This window comes from Schistocerca americana, chromosome 5, assembly GCF_021461395.2.
Source record: "Schistocerca americana isolate TAMUIC-IGC-003095 chromosome 5, iqSchAmer2.1, whole genome shotgun sequence".
NCBI lineage: Eukaryota > Metazoa > Arthropoda > Insecta > Orthoptera > Acrididae > Schistocerca > Schistocerca americana.
This window is the reverse complement of record NC_060123.1, coordinates 417,632,636-417,651,477: the sequence shown is the minus strand read 5'-3', so window position 1 is coordinate 417,651,477 and position 18,842 is coordinate 417,632,636. Positions and strand designations below refer to the sequence as shown.

Genomic DNA, 18,842 nt, shown 5'->3' with positions numbered 1-18,842 from the left:
ATCAGTAACAGAAAAAGACAACAATGACTATTGTCATACCAACCATTGCAGCGACACTTCTGCTGAGCGTTGTTCTTGTTGTGGTCTGTAGAAGATGAAGTACGAGACTGAGTCAGACCCAGCCGTCATTCAGATTCTGGTGAATTGGATATCCCGGGCATTAAAGCACCAGAAGAAAGATGAATGCATGAGGGGGTAGTATTAAGGATAATTGATTCATTGATTTATTTTAGGCTGTAAGTTATTGTGTAAGAAGTCTAGTAATGAAATAAGTTCCATGGTGTTAAGTTAAGGAGCAGGGAAAGGGGCCCTGTAGCAATGTGTAAGATTAAGTGCCAGGGTTAAAGAAACCAATTGCTAGAATAATACTTAAGAGGCAAAACGGCCAGAAGTGCTGGTTGCCAGAAACTCTAGTGTACAGGATAATCTAGTGTGCTTCACCCGGGGGACTGGGTATTGATAAAAAGGAGGGAAATGTAAATTACTGACAACAGTATTGTACGGATTATAAGACGAACCTTAACTTTTAAGCAATTTTTTAAAAACTAATATTTTTAACATTTTTATTATTAGATCGTGAAAAACATACTAATAAAAAATTCTTAGTTTATAAAACTGAACTGACCTTTAAAATCCCTAAAAAAATTGCCATCTGCAGTTTTTTTTTCTTCTTCTTCTTCTTCTTCTTCTTCTTCCTCCTCGTCATTGTTGTCCTCTTCATATATAAGAAGGTCTTCACTGCCATCAAAAGGGTTACTTATGCTGCACTTCTTGAAATATTTAACAATAATGTCTTCTCTCATTCTAGACCACAGTTGTTTTATCCACTGAGATACTCGTTTGATTGTACGTTATTTGGAAGCTCCCTTCGGTGTGAACTCATGTTGGGTTTCATCCATCATCTATTTGTTCCATTCCTGTCTCATGTACACTTTATTTAGCAAGCTCTGTATTTCCCTGTCTCAATTTCTCTTCCACAAAATTTTTCAAATGACTTCTAAACTCATCTAGCACAAGAAGCAAACTATTTTTCAATAAAGCACCTTTCCTTCTCTCCCACACACTGTTAATCCACAATTTCATACCAGCCTCATACATCCAAACCTTGTGACGTATGTGAACAACAATACCTAGCGCCATTTCAAAACATTTTGGCATTGTTTTGCATTTGAATATGCACAACCCGAAAGAACAACAGCGTAGTGCAGTTTTTCATGTCTACTTTTTTTATAGTTGCAGTTTTAACACCTTTCATGGCAACTGTTCTGTTGCTCAGTACATCAAATGGCACAGGAGTTTCATCCACATTCGCTATGTGATGGAAAGATAATACTCTCTTCATACTCCTGTGGCATTGTCCGAGATAGTTTGGCTTTGGTTCTCATGTTAAGTCCACGACACTTCATAAACCTGTAGCACCAACCAGCTCTACCCTTAAATGTCTGTTAAGATCTATTGTAGTGCTAGGTTATGAGGGTGTATTTGAATCAATTTTGTATTAATTCCAGTGCCATTTTGATGCTGTCCTTGAATCCATTTCAATCAATCGTCTTCTAGTTTTGGACATTTTTGCTTTCAGTCCTCTACTTGCAAATTTAATATTTCTTTTTTTTTTTTCAGTTCGTCTTTACTAGCCCGCCAATCGTGAATGGTTTTTTTCTGTTGGTGGAGGACCGAAATGCCCTCAACTGCTCTGTTTTCCTGTTCTCCTGCATATGCCATTACTTTCAATTTATAGCCCGTGTAATACAATACCATTTATTTGTTTCCATATGAAACTAGCCACTAATATAAACACTGTACAGTTACTGATAATACAAATACTTTCAATTCCAGTTCACTGGCACCATAGACTGCAATGATGCAGCATAGGTAGATAATGTTCTGGGTTTATGATGGTGGGGTGGGAGGGAGACAGTGTTAGCAAGCTTGTCAAACTCCACAACTCATGTCTGTTGCAATGGTGCACTGCTGTTGTCAGTTGAATCTAATGTTGCCGGATAGCAATAGATTTCCTGTGGCATTGAATATATGGCCATTTTTATATTGCAAACAAAATGATACAATTTCAGAGACTTTACTGGTCTCATACAGACATGATTTTATGTATATAGACTTACACAACAAATGAAAGTTTGTACCAATGTCGGGAACTGAGCCCAGGTCTCCTGCTAACTAGTTGCTTCAGTGTATATACATAAAAATTTTGTATTAATGCGAGTATAAGACGCACCTGAATTTTCGAAGCAATTTTCCGAAGAAAAATGTGTGTCTTATAGTTTGAAAAATACAGTATTCGCTTGAAAAGAACACCAGAGCAAAAACGAGATGCAGCAGAGCTAGACGCAGGCAGGCAAGTGTGTTTTGTGTTGCAACGCAAAACAGGGCCGAAAGGCATTGTGAAACAGAGCACAGCTGGGCACAGTACAGCAACAGCTGACACTGCAACACACTAGTGGAAGGGCTGAAGCCTTTCCTTACTTGCCACCACAGAACTGTTGTGGAGCATGTGCCTTAAGCCCTAAACGAACATAGTCTGGAGCAAGTAAGAACTCAGTCATTTGTATACTAAAATATTCTCATCTCAGTATCACAGCCTACACCATGAGCCTGTGATACCTGGAGCGACATCTAGGAATGCAGTACATAGTCAGCTGTTCGACCACCAGATGGGGCAGCCTACCCCGAGTCATGAGAGCAGCCTGGTCGCTGGAGGAATATCACGGCTGCCTCCGGAGTATCCTTAGGTGCGCTGCTGTGCTGTCATCATAGTCGCAGCTGGAGACATTGCTGATGGCGGCATTCTGGTGACGCCATACTCGGCCTCACTCTTTGCACTGTCAGAAATGGCAGACATCTATTGTTTCGCATGAGAGGCAACTGGACGTCTACACCAAGCTGTTTCTAATGTACTACAGCTGAAGGCCAGAATAAAGAAATTAATAACACAAGTCTACTGTTATCCTGACACCTCATTTCACTCTCCATGGACGAAAATCTATGGGTCATCTAACATTATGATCCTGTGGTGTTTTGTACTACTTGTTACAGTTCACCAACTCTTATTTTTTAGAGCTTGCTCTCTCCAGCAATTTAACTTAGCGTACCTCTACATTAATTAACTAGCATTTCCGGAAAGTAGCATAAAGTTTAAGTTGTTGTTTCAGAAACTTTGGACTGTTGTTTTTGTTTACACACAGTTGCGTATAGGCCAAATTTGTGGAACCATATTTTCGTGTTTATCTGTAACTTAACTGCCTTATTCTTAATACACTATTACATTTATCATGAGTGAAAAGTGCTCGACTTGCTGTAGAATTGTTAGGTCGTGGCTTTGGTGTGATGGTTGCTATAGCTTTTTCCGTGTGGGTGACTGTAGTGGCGTGGGAATAGGGGAAGTAAATGAGACTCGTCGGTTGTTTTATAGGATTTGTAGAAGAGATAGGAAGATACTAGAACAGGAGGGGAAAAGGGGAACAGGAGAGATCTTGACAGGTTAAGGAGGGAGAAGGGTAAAGAGAGGTGGGAAGTAGCAACAGGCAACAGGAGGAACAGGCCTAGGACTTCGTCTAACAGCTTCGTCTAACAGCTTCGTGGTGACTGTGGAAATAAATTTGACCTGTTGCTTCAGTTAGAAGCTGGTGAGCCTCAAACAGTTGCAGGTGTACACAGGGAACAACAAACTTTCAGCAGCAAATTGAAAAGTAAGAATGTAGGGAAATCAGTGTTGTTGTTAGGTAGTTCCCACGGAAGAGGTGTTGGCCAACTTTTGCAGGATGAACTAGGATCAGAATGCCAGGTCACCAATTTTTTTTAAACCTAGTGCTGGTCTGGAGCAGGTGACAGAGGATTTGCAAAGATTTCACTAAGGAATACACCATGGTTATAGTGGGTGGGACAGGTAACAGTATTGACAGAGATCCTCGCTACACTATAGAGTATGACTTGGCAAAAATTGCATTGGCATCGAAGCATACTAGTGTTGAGTTTGTATCTGTACTTGGGTACCGTGACCGACCTCATTTGAACTCTTCTGTGAAGAGAGTTAATTTGGAGCTGGAATGGCTGCTTATGTCGAGTGCAGGGTCACACATTGGTGTGGTTCCTGTTGACTCTCTCAATAGGTGGGATTATACAAGGCATGGCCTTCACCTCAACAGGAAGGGGAGGGTAAATTTGCTGGGAAAATAGCAGGAAAGTTAAAGGGGGAGGCACTGTCATGAGTGGTAAAATATCAGTGGTTATAGGGTTCAGAAAATACCCTTTTTTAGGATAGGGAGGACAGAAAGAAACCAAATTTTAAGAGAGATTAGAACTGAAACAAACCTTGAGTTTGAGAAAGAAAACAAAAACACAATTCCAGCTTATCACAATGGCGTAAACAGCTATTGGTTAAGAATTTTCAACAGTCAGCAGATACTTTAACTCTACCCAATTTTAACTCAGTCACTGTGAAATGTCAGCTATCTTTATTATATCAAAATATTCGAGGACTGAGAAATAAAATTAATGAATTAACTATCTGCATAGATGAATTAGAGTCTTCAAATCCAGCTGACATAATCTGCCTCATGTGACCACTGGTATAGAACTTTTAAGTGTTACAGGGTTTAGGTTAGCACCTCACTTTTGTACATTAGAAATGGCAAAAGGAGGAGTTGCCACATTCATCAGGAACTGTCATAAATTTAAAAACATAGACATTCATAAATTTTGCCTAGAACAGCATCTGTACTGACCCATTTAACAACCAAAAACAAAGAAACAGTGGTTGCTGGTGATTTCAATGTAGGTTTCCTTGAAGACTCTCCCAATAAGAACTTATTTGAGTTAGTAACACTATCATTCAACTTAATTCCCACTGTAAAGTTCCCCACTAGGGTAGCCAACTGCTAACAAACAGCCACTGATAATATCTTTATAGAAAAGTCCAATGAACAAACTTATATTACAAAACCAATAGTCAATGGTCTCTCAGACCATGACACGCAGTTCCTTGTGTTAAATGTTAATACTGAACAGGATATAAAATCTGTTAAATCTGAGCTCAAGAGGGTAATCAATAAGCCAAAAATTGATTATTTTAGAACACTCCTCAGAGACATTCACTGGACTGATGTTTACAGTGCTCATGGCATGAATGAAAAATACAACACTTTTGCTAATAAAGTGCTTACCTTATTCGAACACTGTTTTCCCCCAAAACTTACCAAGGTTACACCAAAGTCTACAAAGAAGCCATGGATTACTCAAGGAATAGGGGTATCTTGTAAAACAAAAACAAAACTGTATCTGTCAATCCGAAACGGTTCTGATGTTGATGCTATAGCACATTACAAGAAATATTGCAAAATATTAAAGACCGTAATATGGACATCAAAGCAAATATATTACAAGGAAAAGATAGTCATATCAGATAACAAAATAAAGACAACGTGGGATATAGTGAAGGAGGAGACCGGTAGAACCAGACATGAAGAGGAACAAACAGCATTAAGAGAAAATGATACATTGGTAACAGATGTGTATAGTATTTACTAAGATGGTATCTGTTCTTTCGGACATGTCCGAAAGAACAGATACCATCGATGACCAAGCAGCTCGTTAGAAGGAAATTACAATGAAATGAACACCCTTAGCTGCTTACAGGCGTTGACATACGTCAACGGGGACAGATGAAAATGTGTGCCCCGAGGGGGACTCGAACCTGGGATCTCCCGCTTACATGGCAGACGCTCTATCCATCTGAGCCACTGAGGACACAGAGGATAGCGCGACTGCAGGGATTTATCTCTGGCACACCTCCCGCGAAACCCACATACTCAACGTATTGTCCCGCACTACATTCGTAGTGCCCCCACCCATTATACTCATTACTCGCGGCACATTGCCGATTCCCGTAAGAGTTCGGGCACTGTTTGTGCATTCGCACAGAAGAAGAAGATGGGCGGGGGCACTATGAATGTCGTGCGGGACAATACGATGAGAATGTCGCTTTCACAGGATGCGTGCCAGAGATAAATCCCTGCAGTCGCGCTATCCTCAGTGTCCTTGGTGGCTCAGATGGATAGAGCGTCTGCCATGTAAGCAGGAGATCCCGGGTTCGAGTCCCGGTTGGGGCACACATTTTCATCTGTCCCCGTTGACGAATGTCAACACCTGTAAGCAGCTAAGGGTGTTCATTTCATTGTAATTTGATGTGTATAGTGTTGCAGAACTTTTTAACAAACATTTTATAACTGTTACTGAGAAGATGGGGTTGTCAGGTTCAGTAGATGCTGCTATGGAATACCTCAGACCAGACATTTCAAGTAACTTCCATAATATGAATTTGACCCTCACTACCCCAGCAGAAATAATGTCCATCATAAAATCTTTAAAATCAAAAACATCTAGTGGGTATGATGAAATATCAACAAAGTTAATTAAAGAATGTGATTCTGAGCTAAGAAAATAGCATCAAATTTCCGTCCAATTTCACTGTTGCCAGCATTCTCAAAAATTCAAAATTTTAGAAAAAGTAATGTACAATCGGCTTTATAACCATGTTATCTCAAAAAACATTCGGTCAAAGTCACAGTTTGGATTTCTAAAGGGTTCTGATATTGTGAAGGCTATCTGCACTTACAGTGAAAATTGTCTAATTCATTAGACAAAAAATTGCAGGCAACTGGTATATTTTGTGATCTGTCAAAGGCATCTGACTGTGTAAATCACAATATCCTTTTAAGTAAATTATAATATTATAGTGTAACAGAAAATGCTGCAAAAATGGTTCAAATCTTATATCTCTGGCAGGAAATAAAGGGTGTTATAAGGAAAGAGACATGTATCAAGCTATCAGGCATCATCCAAGCGGGAACTAATTACATGTCGGGTCCCACAAGGTTCCATTTTGGGGCCCTTACTTTTTCTTGCATATATCAATGACCTTTCATCAGTAACATTACCAGATGCCAAGTTCATTTTGTTTGCTGATGATACAAACATTGCAATAAATAGCAAATCAAGTGTAGTCTTAGAAATATCAACTAACAAAATATTTGTGGACACTAATCACTGGTTCCTAGCCAATTCTTTGTCACTAAACTTTGAAAAAACACGCTACATGCACTTCAGAACTTGTAAGGGGTGTCCCACGAGTATATGCCTAACATACGATGACAAGCAGATAGAAGAAGTGGACAGTGTTAAATTCTTGGGATTACAGCTTGATAATAAATTCAACTGGGAGGAGCACACCACAGAACTGCTGAAGTGTCTTAACAAATCTCTATTTACAATGCGAATTGTGTCAGACATAGGGGATATAAAAATGAAAAAGCTGGCATACTATGCTTACTTTCATTCCATAATGTAATATGAGATTATTTTCTGGGGTAATTCATCAAGCCAAGCTAAAGTTTTCCGGGCACAAAAACGTGCAGTAAGAGTTATATGTGGTGTGAACTCAAGAACATCCTATAAAAGCCTGTTTAGGGAACTAGGGATACTAACTACTGCTTCCCAATATATTAATTCTTTAATGAAATTTGTCATTAAAAATATATCACTTTTTCAAACCAACAGCTCAATTCATGGAATCAATACTAGAAATAAGAATCTTCAGAAGGATTTAAAGTCATTTAGTCTCTTACAAAAAGGTGTGCATTATTCCGGAACACACATTTTCAATAACTTGCCAGCAGCCATAAAAAGCTTAACAACCAATGAAATTCAGTTTAAGAGAAGCCTAAAGGTGGCCAACTCCTTCTACTCCACTGATGAATTTCTCAGTATATAACTTCTGCACAATTTCAGTGCAGTAATGTGTTCATTGTAAATAAGTATTATAGTAGTTGTATTGCACATTTATTACCTTATGAATAAATAAAAATTCAGTGCATCAGTATTTGTAAAATGACTCTTTCATATTTTGTTCATTAAAAAATGACGACCATTCCACTTGGGAACTGTGGAATGGTACATTAGCTTATTTGTTTTACTTGTAAATATTTGTCATATATTGTTGTTTTTCTGACATGTTCTACATCCTGGAGGACCTCCTCACTACGGATCAATTGGAATGAAAGTAAATCTAATCTAATCTAAAAAAGCACTGACATGCCACAAATGCATTGTGCCCAAACTGAGCACAGTTACAGCCTACAAAGTCAAAACAGAGAGTGCCTAAATACGCCTCCACAGCACCATCTGTTCGCTGATGACAGACAAATGAATCACTAACACTACAACCCATCAGTGTGCCCTTATTACACTCTCGTGCCACTGAAAACAGTTCCTGAGGGCATTACTTTTTTTCTGGGACTGTATGCGCAAGAAAGAACTTCAACCAGTTGTCTGCTTAAAGTCATCCAAATCTTTGAACAATGAAAGATAACACTCCTGTTCTGTATTCACACCTTAAAGTTTTATATTTCTGATAAAAGAAAGACAGTTCTCTCCTTCCTTAATGATCTCTTATATTGCTTGTGCCATAGGCATATGCAACTTCACCAACAACAAAAAGGCAAGGATATTTCTTTATTGTGTCAAATTCTGTTTAACCCGATTGTAAGATAAATAAAATTGTAAGCTCTGCAACACTTCTTGGGTTAAAGAAATAACATTATCGAAATAGTCTAACAAATTTCTTATGCAAATTCCCATACCCATTTGAATTATTTTTTAAGAGAATAGAATAGTTTTTTTTGTCATATTCAAGAACATCAAGCATGTAAGTATGCTACTATCTAATGTTTTGTGTACAGACATTATTAAGAAGAGAACCATGAAATTAAATTACACTCACCCAAGTCCATCATGCTGTCCATAGTCACCTTCTCTTTCCTCGTTTATTATTTGACTGTAGAGATAAACGCTATCATTACTTTCAGTACATAATTAGAGGAAAGGCAAATAAATGATATCATTACAAAATCAAATCAAATGTCACTGTTAAGAACTGGAGAGATTACAACTGGATTATTCTTACCTCTTAACATTAGTAACATTGATAGAAGATAGTTACATACTAATAACATAGACAATATACAATGCACCCCAGAATAAAAAATCTGTGAATATACAATGCACCCCAGAATAAAAAATTGGTGTGTGTGCAAAGTGAAAAATCTGTGCAGCAAACATAACAACCATTTAAACAGATTTTTTTATAAACCACGAAAAACAAAAATGTTTTCAAGTGCATTCAGTGTATTGTACAGTAATACACAGGAAGTAATGCCATTTGATCTTATATACATACATGTACCTAAAAATAATCATTGTGATATATAAGTAATTAGCAGGAAAAAAGTGTTGCTTTCAAGCAGCGTGTCTACTGTATTGCACCTAGAAGCTCAAAAGCACCAAACATTTAGAAATACAATAACAATGTTTTACTGCCGAATGTGAATAATTTCTAGCGTATTTCAGTCAGTATTGCTCTTGTAGCTATATGCAAAGTGCTTTTCACATGACTCAAGCAGCATGAAGAATATCTGATAATAAACATATCACAAATAGCAAATTAACTGTATTATTTGCTGTTCCACAAAATATTTGGTGAAATTTTTCAACAAGCCTGAGCAAAAGGTGGATAATGGCTAATATTATGAAATCTGTTAACATTTTCTTCTTATATTAGTTGACTCTGGGTCAATGGAACAAGGAATCCTGGCCACAAAATACTTCATAATTGCATCGCTGTATGGAAGAGTCTTGGTTTTCAACATACATCTATTTGGTGTTAAAATCAAAGTTCTTAAGAACATAAAGTTCAAACACCAAAATGGCACACCAAAGTGGAAAAACTGTATCACCAAGAAATGATGTAATTTTGTCTTGATATTCTTGTTATATTTCAGTAACACGAAAATCGCAAAACTTAAAAGTGATATGTTAACTAGAACATTGAAATGACTAGCTCTGTAATGCTTCAACACATCGCTCTACATATGACCCTGCATAAGGTGTTTCAGTTTAATTTGACACAGAAGTTTATTTTTCTTCTCATATTTTAGGCAATATTTAATATCAAAATTTCTGAGGTTATCAAAAAATCTGTAATGACTAATTTTAAGCAAAGATCAATATTATTTGCAAAAATTACCAACAGTATCACAATAAGAACTATGATACAGAAATTCTCTTGCATTGTGTTAAATTATGATTCTCAGTTACTTTTATTAATTATTGTAGTCTTATTTTATTCAGTAATCTAAACAATGACAGCCCGATAGCAACACTTCTTTCTTCAATAATTACACACAATATTAATGTTATCTTCATGCCTCTATGTATGAAACTCTAGAAGAACAAGCAGAATGGAAATGAAAATAGGCAGAAGCACAAAGGCAGATTGAAAAAAGGAATTATTTTTCTCAGAAGCACAAAAGAAGGACAGACAGAAATAAGAGAGATTAGCAAAAAGCAGGGCTGATAGTCTACAAAAGTGTGAATAGCTTTTAATACGATGTCCCCATACCACACCTAAATTTATAGAGAAATAACAACAAAATAAGAAAAGGTACAAGTTACAAAAATCTTGTGTTTTTTTTTATTTATTTTACCTAAACTCTTAAAATTAAGGTACTTACTTATTTTTGGATAAGGACAGCTAACTGAGACCAAGTTGGACCTCACAGTACTAACCCACAACAGAATTAATTCTCTCAAGTAGAATTCATTGCTGCAGATGCCCTCAACAAAATGCAAGAAGCTCACAGTAGGACCATGTGATTGGAATGAACACAAGCAAAGGTGAAAAAAGCTAAATAATAAAACAATGCTAACTCCCTTGTTCAGTATGCCGAGGGTCTCACTAAGGCCTTCCCAGAAGGCTCTATCCCCCAGACCAAATCCGCAAGCAGATTTCCCGTGCCATTTCCCCTCACAACTCCAATCCTCCCACCACTCCAAAGTACTTGCCACAAAGGAGTGTTCCCTTCATCATCCATTACAACCCTGGACTGGAACAACTGATCCACATCCTCCACCAGGCTTTAGATAACCTATCACTATGCCCTGAAATTAGGGACATCCTACTCGAAATATTTCCCACCCCTCCTAAAATGGTGTTCTGTCACCCAACCAACCTCCACAATATCCTGGTCCATCCCTATGCTATTCCCAACCCCAATCCCAATCCCTTGCCACAAGGATCATATCCCTGTGGAAGACCCAGGTGCTAAGCCTGCCCAATCCACACATCCAGCACTTTCTATTGAAATCCTGTTATAGGTTTATCCTACCACATCAGGGGCCAGGCCACCTGTGACAGCAGCCATATCATTTACCAGCTCTGCTGCAATCACTGCAGACCTTTTTATATTGTTATTACTACCAATCAGCTGTCCACCAGGATGAACAGCCACTGCCAAACTGTGGCCAAGAGCAAAGTAGACCACGCTGCCACACAACATGCAGCTGAACATAACACACTTGATTTCAATGGCTGCTTCACTACCCAAGCCAACTGGATCCTTCCCTCCACCACCAGCTTTCCTGACTTACACAGATGGGAGTTACGCTTACAACACAGTCTCCACTCCTGTAATAATCCCGCCCTCAACCAATGGTAACATACTGTCCCCTCAACCTCTGTCCTACCATCTCCTCTCTATTCTCGTTACTCACCCTGTTAATTTGCACCACTCCGCCAACACATTCACCTGTCTTTCCCTACTCCTCTTCTTTTTTGTTCCTTTTTTCCCCACCTCCCTGTTCCACAACCCCTGACGCTGCACCTGTTGGCAGTCTAGTCCCAGCACACTCCACCAGACAGCATACGTCTCTCTTCCCATCCGTACACTACTATTCCTTCGGCTTCCCCACCCCCTCCAGAATGCTGCTTGCTTTTCAAGTGATGTTGCATTCTGGCCCGAGATGCTGGAGTTGGCGGTCGTATGTGTGGAGTTGTGCTCGTTAGTGTGCAACTTGATGTCTCTTCTATACGGCAAGTAGCAATCTGGCTTTACTACATTGTTGAGAAAGCTAAAGAATATGAAAGTAGTAGCACAGCTTACAACTTAGCTCCTTTCTTTAACACCTTCTGTACTATGATATATAAAACCGTGGCCCTTTATCTTTTCCTTACTCACATGGCCTTACTTGCTCTGATTGGATTTAATTACAAAATAATAACTGGAACCACAGTCCAATCACATAAAACGCTGCAGCAATCTTTCAGACTAGAAGGTGTTCTGATGAAGTATGCATACCACATAGATTGTTGCTGTGGCTAATATGACAACTCATCTTTCTTATGCCATTCTATTAAAGGTATAGATCTAATCTCACTTATTTAACCAACAAGGGAACTTCGTATCATTGGTTACATGCTCTTTTTATTTCAAAACTGTAAAACAAATTGTTTAGCCCAATGAGTTAAACAAAATGATGGACACTGCTATGCTGGTTACATTTTCAATAGGCTTACAGCAATATTTGAGTGTTAAATCTCCGGTTTTCAATTCTGAGTTGACAGGCTAGTTTGCCACAAGCTACATTTATTTGTAAAGGAGCTGCTTTCAATAGTTTGGATCCCTGCATAATGCAAATTCTTTATTGTGCATTTTTATAGTCCTCATAATTTGTTTTTAAATTCTCTTGTCAGCATTTTGTGAATTACGTGATGAACTGTTCAGTGGCCATGTGGCTTAGACATAAATGGTGGCATGGAACAGAAGATATTTACATTTAAATTTATTCTGTAACAGATAAAAACATTTATTGATGGTCAGCAAACAACTGACCTACAAGGATTTTTAACACAAACCATCCTTCTGAAACTGTCCCTGAAGTAAGGAATAAGGTATAAAAAATGCAATAGTCATATATTACTGAATCTACAACAACTTTTAACCCAAACACTATGTAACCAGAGTGAGGCAAATATAATGAATGCAGAGCGTGTTTGCAAACATTATCTTAGAATTCACCATCCTACAAGGAACAGAGCTGTGTAGCTAATTCTCAAAAGGGTTCTCTGTCATCAGTCAAGTTCTAGGATTTCAAGCTCTTTCCCACATTCTGATGAAAACCATTTTTCCTTGAAAACTTCCCTTACATACAGCTGATTAATATATACAAAGCAAACATCTATATAAGCTATAAGTAGAATAGAATGAAAAGAAACCAAAGCAGGTTCAAGTGTATACTGATTCTACAGCAACACATTAATGTGTTATAAACACATTTTTTTCCTCAATTGATACATATTTCTCTGTGGACTTCATACCATCATTTCACCTCTCTAGCTTCTTCAATTTCTTTCTACCCAATTCTGCTCATTCATGAATCTCAGACGACAGCAGTAAGGAATAACACAGAGAAATCACTATCTTATCTTGGTTTATTATCATAAAATTTTGAAATAAGAAAAGACACATTGTTCTATAACTTTCCCACTGTATTTCAACGTATGAAAACCCTTTCAGGGCCAGAGACAACCTGTTTTGAAATAAATTGCTTCTATTTTGTACTTTTCTGGGATAAAATTTTTATATAAGAACACATATGGGAACACACAAGATTTTTGTACACAGAACCCATTCTGGATAACATTGCTGCATTGACCTATCAGTTCAGAACAAGGTGTAACAAATTTACCGACTGGCAGCTACCTAACGATGAAATGTTCCTTTTTTGGATCAGTGTTTCAGAAACAGTTGCTCCAGTAATCCAACATTGTTGTGCTATCTATAAATAATCACTCAGTAGAAACTAACTACATCTCTATAAATAAAATATGTATTTCTAATAACCTTTCTTATTTTTTTTAATTTCTGGAGTGGCTACTAATTTAAAGTCTGAAATGCTCCAGTATGGGATTCGTATATTAAAAAAAAGTAAGAAAGTAGATTGGAAAGAAAGAGAAAGACACAATGACAGCTTGAAAGTTCCAGTGTCTGTGGATAATGAGTGTGTCATCCCACATCACACACACAATGTGACACGTGCTATGTAACTTACTTCACTCCGAGCTTGGTGGCGACGCGCCTCCACGGAGAGTAGCATCCGACAGTCCTCCTACTGAGAGGATGGGTCAATGCATAGCAGAATGGAGTGGAAAGCAACAGATTAGCAAGGGGGCGCTTGGCCACAGCCCGTGGGGCAGAAGGGGGCTGAGGGTGATTGCATTGGCCAGCACCAGGCATGCCCACTAGCATATGCTTATCCACTACAAACCCAGCTGCAGCCAAGATGCTCTCACTCTCAGTAGCACAAGTATTAAAAAAACAACTATAAGGTTTAGAAAACTAGATTATGCAAGATTTATGAGCTGTTTAATTTCGCAGCACTAAGCATCAGCAGTGCTTAAAAAGCATAACAATATGTTCGAAGAACTGCACTTACATTCAGAGAGCATGATATTTAGGCTGAACTGACAGTTTGTGGTAGCAAAAGCTGATCTGCACATAAATTTTCACACCCTCTGCCAAATGCCGTTAGTTATAAAATTAAGGTAGGCAAAGTACCTTCATAACCGCACACACATACATACATATTACTTAAATGAATAAGGCACACAGAAACATGAAGGCATGCACTACCCAGGCAACTCATATACAATGCACTACAACTGCAAGATTTAACACCTAAATTAATAGACTGTTGCTGCTGCATGTAATGAGGAAATCATTTCATAAGTTATCATTGCTTAATGCAATGCTATCAAACAAACTCTGAATTTACTTGTGCATATATTAGTTTCTTTTCTGCCTACAGGAACTGCAACCACTAGGTATTATCAAGTGCACATTTATATTAAAGAAAACAAGTTACAAAGATTATTTCAATGTACATAAAAAAAATTAAATGTCATGTTTTACTGAACATATTTAATTTTTTTACAGCAACATACCAGTAAATTGACTACAAATGTATGTCATTATATGAATAAATACAAATGGAAAGAAGATTCTTCAAAACGTTTGTTGGTGACAGTACAAAATGAGCCTAAATCCTGAGCTAATGAAAGCAAACATAATTTTCTTAAGCCAGTAGCAAGAAAAAACTGACACTGTAACATATCAAGATTTGTGACAGAATACCATGATACACATAATGACATTCTTGAATATTTCATTTATCATGGATAATATTTCAGTTCATATATTGAACCCCAAAAGCAATAGGAAAGTGTTGAATATGTGAAAATTCTAACAATCTTGTCAAAAATTGAAAAATCTGATTGGAAAAAATCATCATTACAATCATATTCATTCAAAATGTTATGAAAATTTTAACATGAATCTTGAAGCAAATCATTTGGATTATGAAACTGTAATTACATATTAAGCCTTAACAAAGCAGTAAACAGTTTTTGTATGGTTAAGAGGCTATAAAGAGGATTGTGGCTGCCATTGTGGAGAGTCACTGAGTCAGTCAATAGGACTGCTGTTGAACCCATTTTGGTTTGTATGAGTAAATGAAAATCTTTAAAAAAGAAAATGAGTTGTTTAAAATTTTTCATTACGCAAAATCTGCATAACCAGATAAGAACATGAAAAAATCTGAAGAACCACTTTAGGACTTCTGTACTGAACATAAACAACATTTAATTATGAACAATAAGTTTTGTCATCTCCAATTCAACCAGATAAATAACTAAGTATTTATGGACATTTTCCTGCTTTTAAACCTCAATGTACCTTTTTGCAAGAACTACAATATTATGATTTGGATCCTGCAAATAATTACTATTTTTGAATTGAAACTTTGACTAAATTCTTGCCTACATTGTGAGTAGGAGCATTACAACAAGAGTCAAAAGAAATGGAAAAGCAATTAATTATATGAAACGTATAACATGTAATGGAAATGGACATTAAACCTACAGAGAAATGAGAACACTGAACTACACAGACCGAAGAAGGTACACAATACAACAGATTCAAGAAGGGGGAAAAAAAGTTAGTCAAATTTCACTTACAAAATGTCCCAATTCATAAATAAAATTATGATGTCTACTTCTACATGATATTTCTTTATAAAAGAGCAGTTGGTAATAGCTTCGATCCACTATACAAGCCTCTTCATAAGTAATTTGACACACAATATAATTTACCCTGCCTCTAAAAATTATAAGCCACTGGGCAGACTATGAATTTTTATGATGTGACTCGGTTTCAGTTTAAAAGGGTCATAAAAAGTGAAAGGCAAATCAATTATATAATCTAATGCTCAGAAGTGACTTAAGAACTTATTTTTTGACTCGCAACAAATCCTACACTGTGTGACACCTAGAATAATGTCATTGTGTCATAGCACATCTTGTAAAGGGATTGATAAAAAGTCTACTCACCAAGTGGCAGCAGGGGAACATACACACAAAAGCGTTTAACTTTTACAAGCTTTTGGAGCTAGTGGCAGCTTCCTCTGGCAGAAGAGTTGAAGGGGAAGTCTTTCCTTCTCGTCATATACAGTACGTTTTTCCTGACCTTCAAGGATGATTTTTCTGAACTGTACCCCTTTCCCTAAACACTCCAGTCCTTTTAATTCACCCCTCTTCCTTCCTCTTCAATTCTTCTGCCAGAAGAAGAAGCCACTGGTTCTCAAAGCTTGTAAAAGTTAAACTCTTTTGTGTGTGTGTGTGTGTGTGTGTTCCCCTGCAGCAGCTTGGTGAGTAGATCTTTTATCTACCCATTTACTTTATATTGTCAATAATTGATTATTTTTGTTCTTATAGTATGTCTTGCGATATTCTGGTTGAAGAGAATGGGTTTGGTGATTGGTTGGAGACTAGAATATGTCAGTCCACACAGAACAAAGAATATAAAAAGCCAAGTTCCATTTGTGATTCACATCTCACCATAGTGCCCATACAGCCGACTAACAAATACCATCAACAAAATACTGCTGGTAGCATCATAGCTGCTTGGTGCTGCGCTGCAATTAAGCTGAAGATAATTTATGTCGCGGTTGTCTACAGATTTCTGAAAGCGTTGAATCTATCAACCACTGCAATTCACTATCAAATTTGTGAACTACATGTTGAATAGACCATGAGTATATCAATGAAATGGAAATGGGTCTGATTGTTCAACAGAGGGTGGGACAATATGAAGAATGAGGAATGCAGTGGGCAGCAGTTGTTGACAATAGGTAACTGGTGCATGCTATGGAAATAAAGATGACATAGCACTCTAAGGAAAGTGCTGACCTCTTTAGTCAAGTGTGATTGAGAAGAAGACAACAGTGATTCACAAGACTAAATAACAGTCCATCAAGTGGATGCAGAAGTTCTTGCCATCATCTTAAAACTTCTGTGTACTTTGTATAATGACAGTAGAGGTGCACTGTGGAGTGGCTGTTTTGTAATGTGATGCATCCAACAACAACAATGACTATTCTGATGATGATCTTTCATGAGATGCAATGAAAAACTAGTGACGAGATGTTCGGAGATTGTGATGTTGCTGTTTACAACAATATTCATCCTGAGATTCCGATTAAAATGTGATGAGTTGTTATAGGCTTTGATTGTAAAAATTTTCCTCATCCCTTCTGTGGCCTGGACCTTGCCTATTCTGATCTGGTTTATGTCTTTTTTAAAAGTGTTTTCTGCTGTTACATAATGTGTCATTTTAATTGGCCAGTGGCTCTTAGTTTCTGGATATACTTTGCAATGTCCAACAACAATTTCCAGAATAGGTGCACACTATGCATTTTTCCTTTGCCATGCTGCTCTCTAAATTGAGGGAGTGCTGCAGAAAATGGTAAAGAGTAGAGTAGATATACTCTTCCACACACACCAACTGTAGTGATTCGAGAATTTCCACATAAATTCTGGAATCACTCAACCTTCTGCCACCTCAAACAAGCGATGTTTTAAAGATAAGTATGAGAGAGAGAGCCTATTTACTGCACAACACATGTCTTTGTTGCAGCATGGACGTTTATCGTGGGGAGGCCAGAGTTGCGTGGTTCTAAAACCAAACTCATTTGTAAATGTTAATTAAGTGTGATTCTAAAGTTCGAAATATGAGTGAAATAAAAGAAGATGGAGATTTTTATGGTGTATAAATACATCATGAATTGCCTACTTATTTAACAAGGATGGCAATCCGACTTTACACGTACTGTCACCGAAACCGTTAGAATGTGGTGACCCGCGTGATCAGGACTCGAAGAAAGAGGAATTTTGAAACGAAATCAAGTAAAAAGATATTGTGAGTGGCCATAGCAACCATTAGTAACAAGACAGGGAAATTGTTTAGCAGAGTTGCATTCTGCATAAACAGTAAAAAGGGGTGAAAATTAATAAATACCTTACAAGAAAAGACGCAAGAAAAATCTCAACAGTTTAGATTACGAGGAGTTACGATGAGATCTATTCGACGACAAAGATTTAGTGTGGAGAGTAAGTATCCCTCACACACATGGCAAGGGCGTGGACCCCATAACCAGCAACCAATGCCAACGGGGCCAGCAGCTGCTCACCGGTGCTGACTACAAATCCGTTCACCGACACCAACGCTGAAACCAACCTTTGACGCTGCCGGCGCACGTGCTGTTCACTGGCGCTGACTGCACACTTGCTCACTGACACAGCCTAAGACTCTATGCCATGTGAGCGAAAGACAGTTATTTGTGTGTGAAGTTAAGGATGCTGCTCAAAATAGACTGTTAGTATAGTTATTATACTCAGAGGTGAATTTTTTTAATGATATCTCGATATAAAAGTAAGAAAGATATGGATAATACTCAAAAAACTGGGGAAACACCAGAAGCAGCCATGGCCATGACAGTGACAAAAGAAATGCCAGACTGGACTGAAGTAGCAAATTTAATTAAAGCACTAAGTCTTAAATTAGATTACCAAAGAACAGAGTCAAATGCTCAAATTGCAACTT

At 37.7% G+C, this 18,842-nt stretch overlaps 1 protein-coding gene and 1 non-coding gene across 2 annotated transcripts in view; one reads left to right on the top strand and one right to left on the bottom strand.

Moving 5' to 3' along the window:
* The window catches only part of LOC124615354 (rho guanine nucleotide exchange factor 18), a 591,378-nt gene that overhangs the window by 181,884 nt on the left and 390,652 nt on the right, over window positions 1-18,842 (bottom strand). Inside the window, exon 14 of the mRNA XM_047143164.1 lies at window positions 8,792-8,845. Coding sequence (XP_046999120.1) covers window positions 8,792-8,845 — 54 coding nt within the window. The remainder of the gene's footprint in view (window positions 1-8,791; window positions 8,846-18,842) is intronic.
* Trnat-ugu lies at window positions 6,049-6,122 on the top strand. The gene has a single exon. It is a non-coding gene; the product is annotated as a tRNA-Thr (tRNA).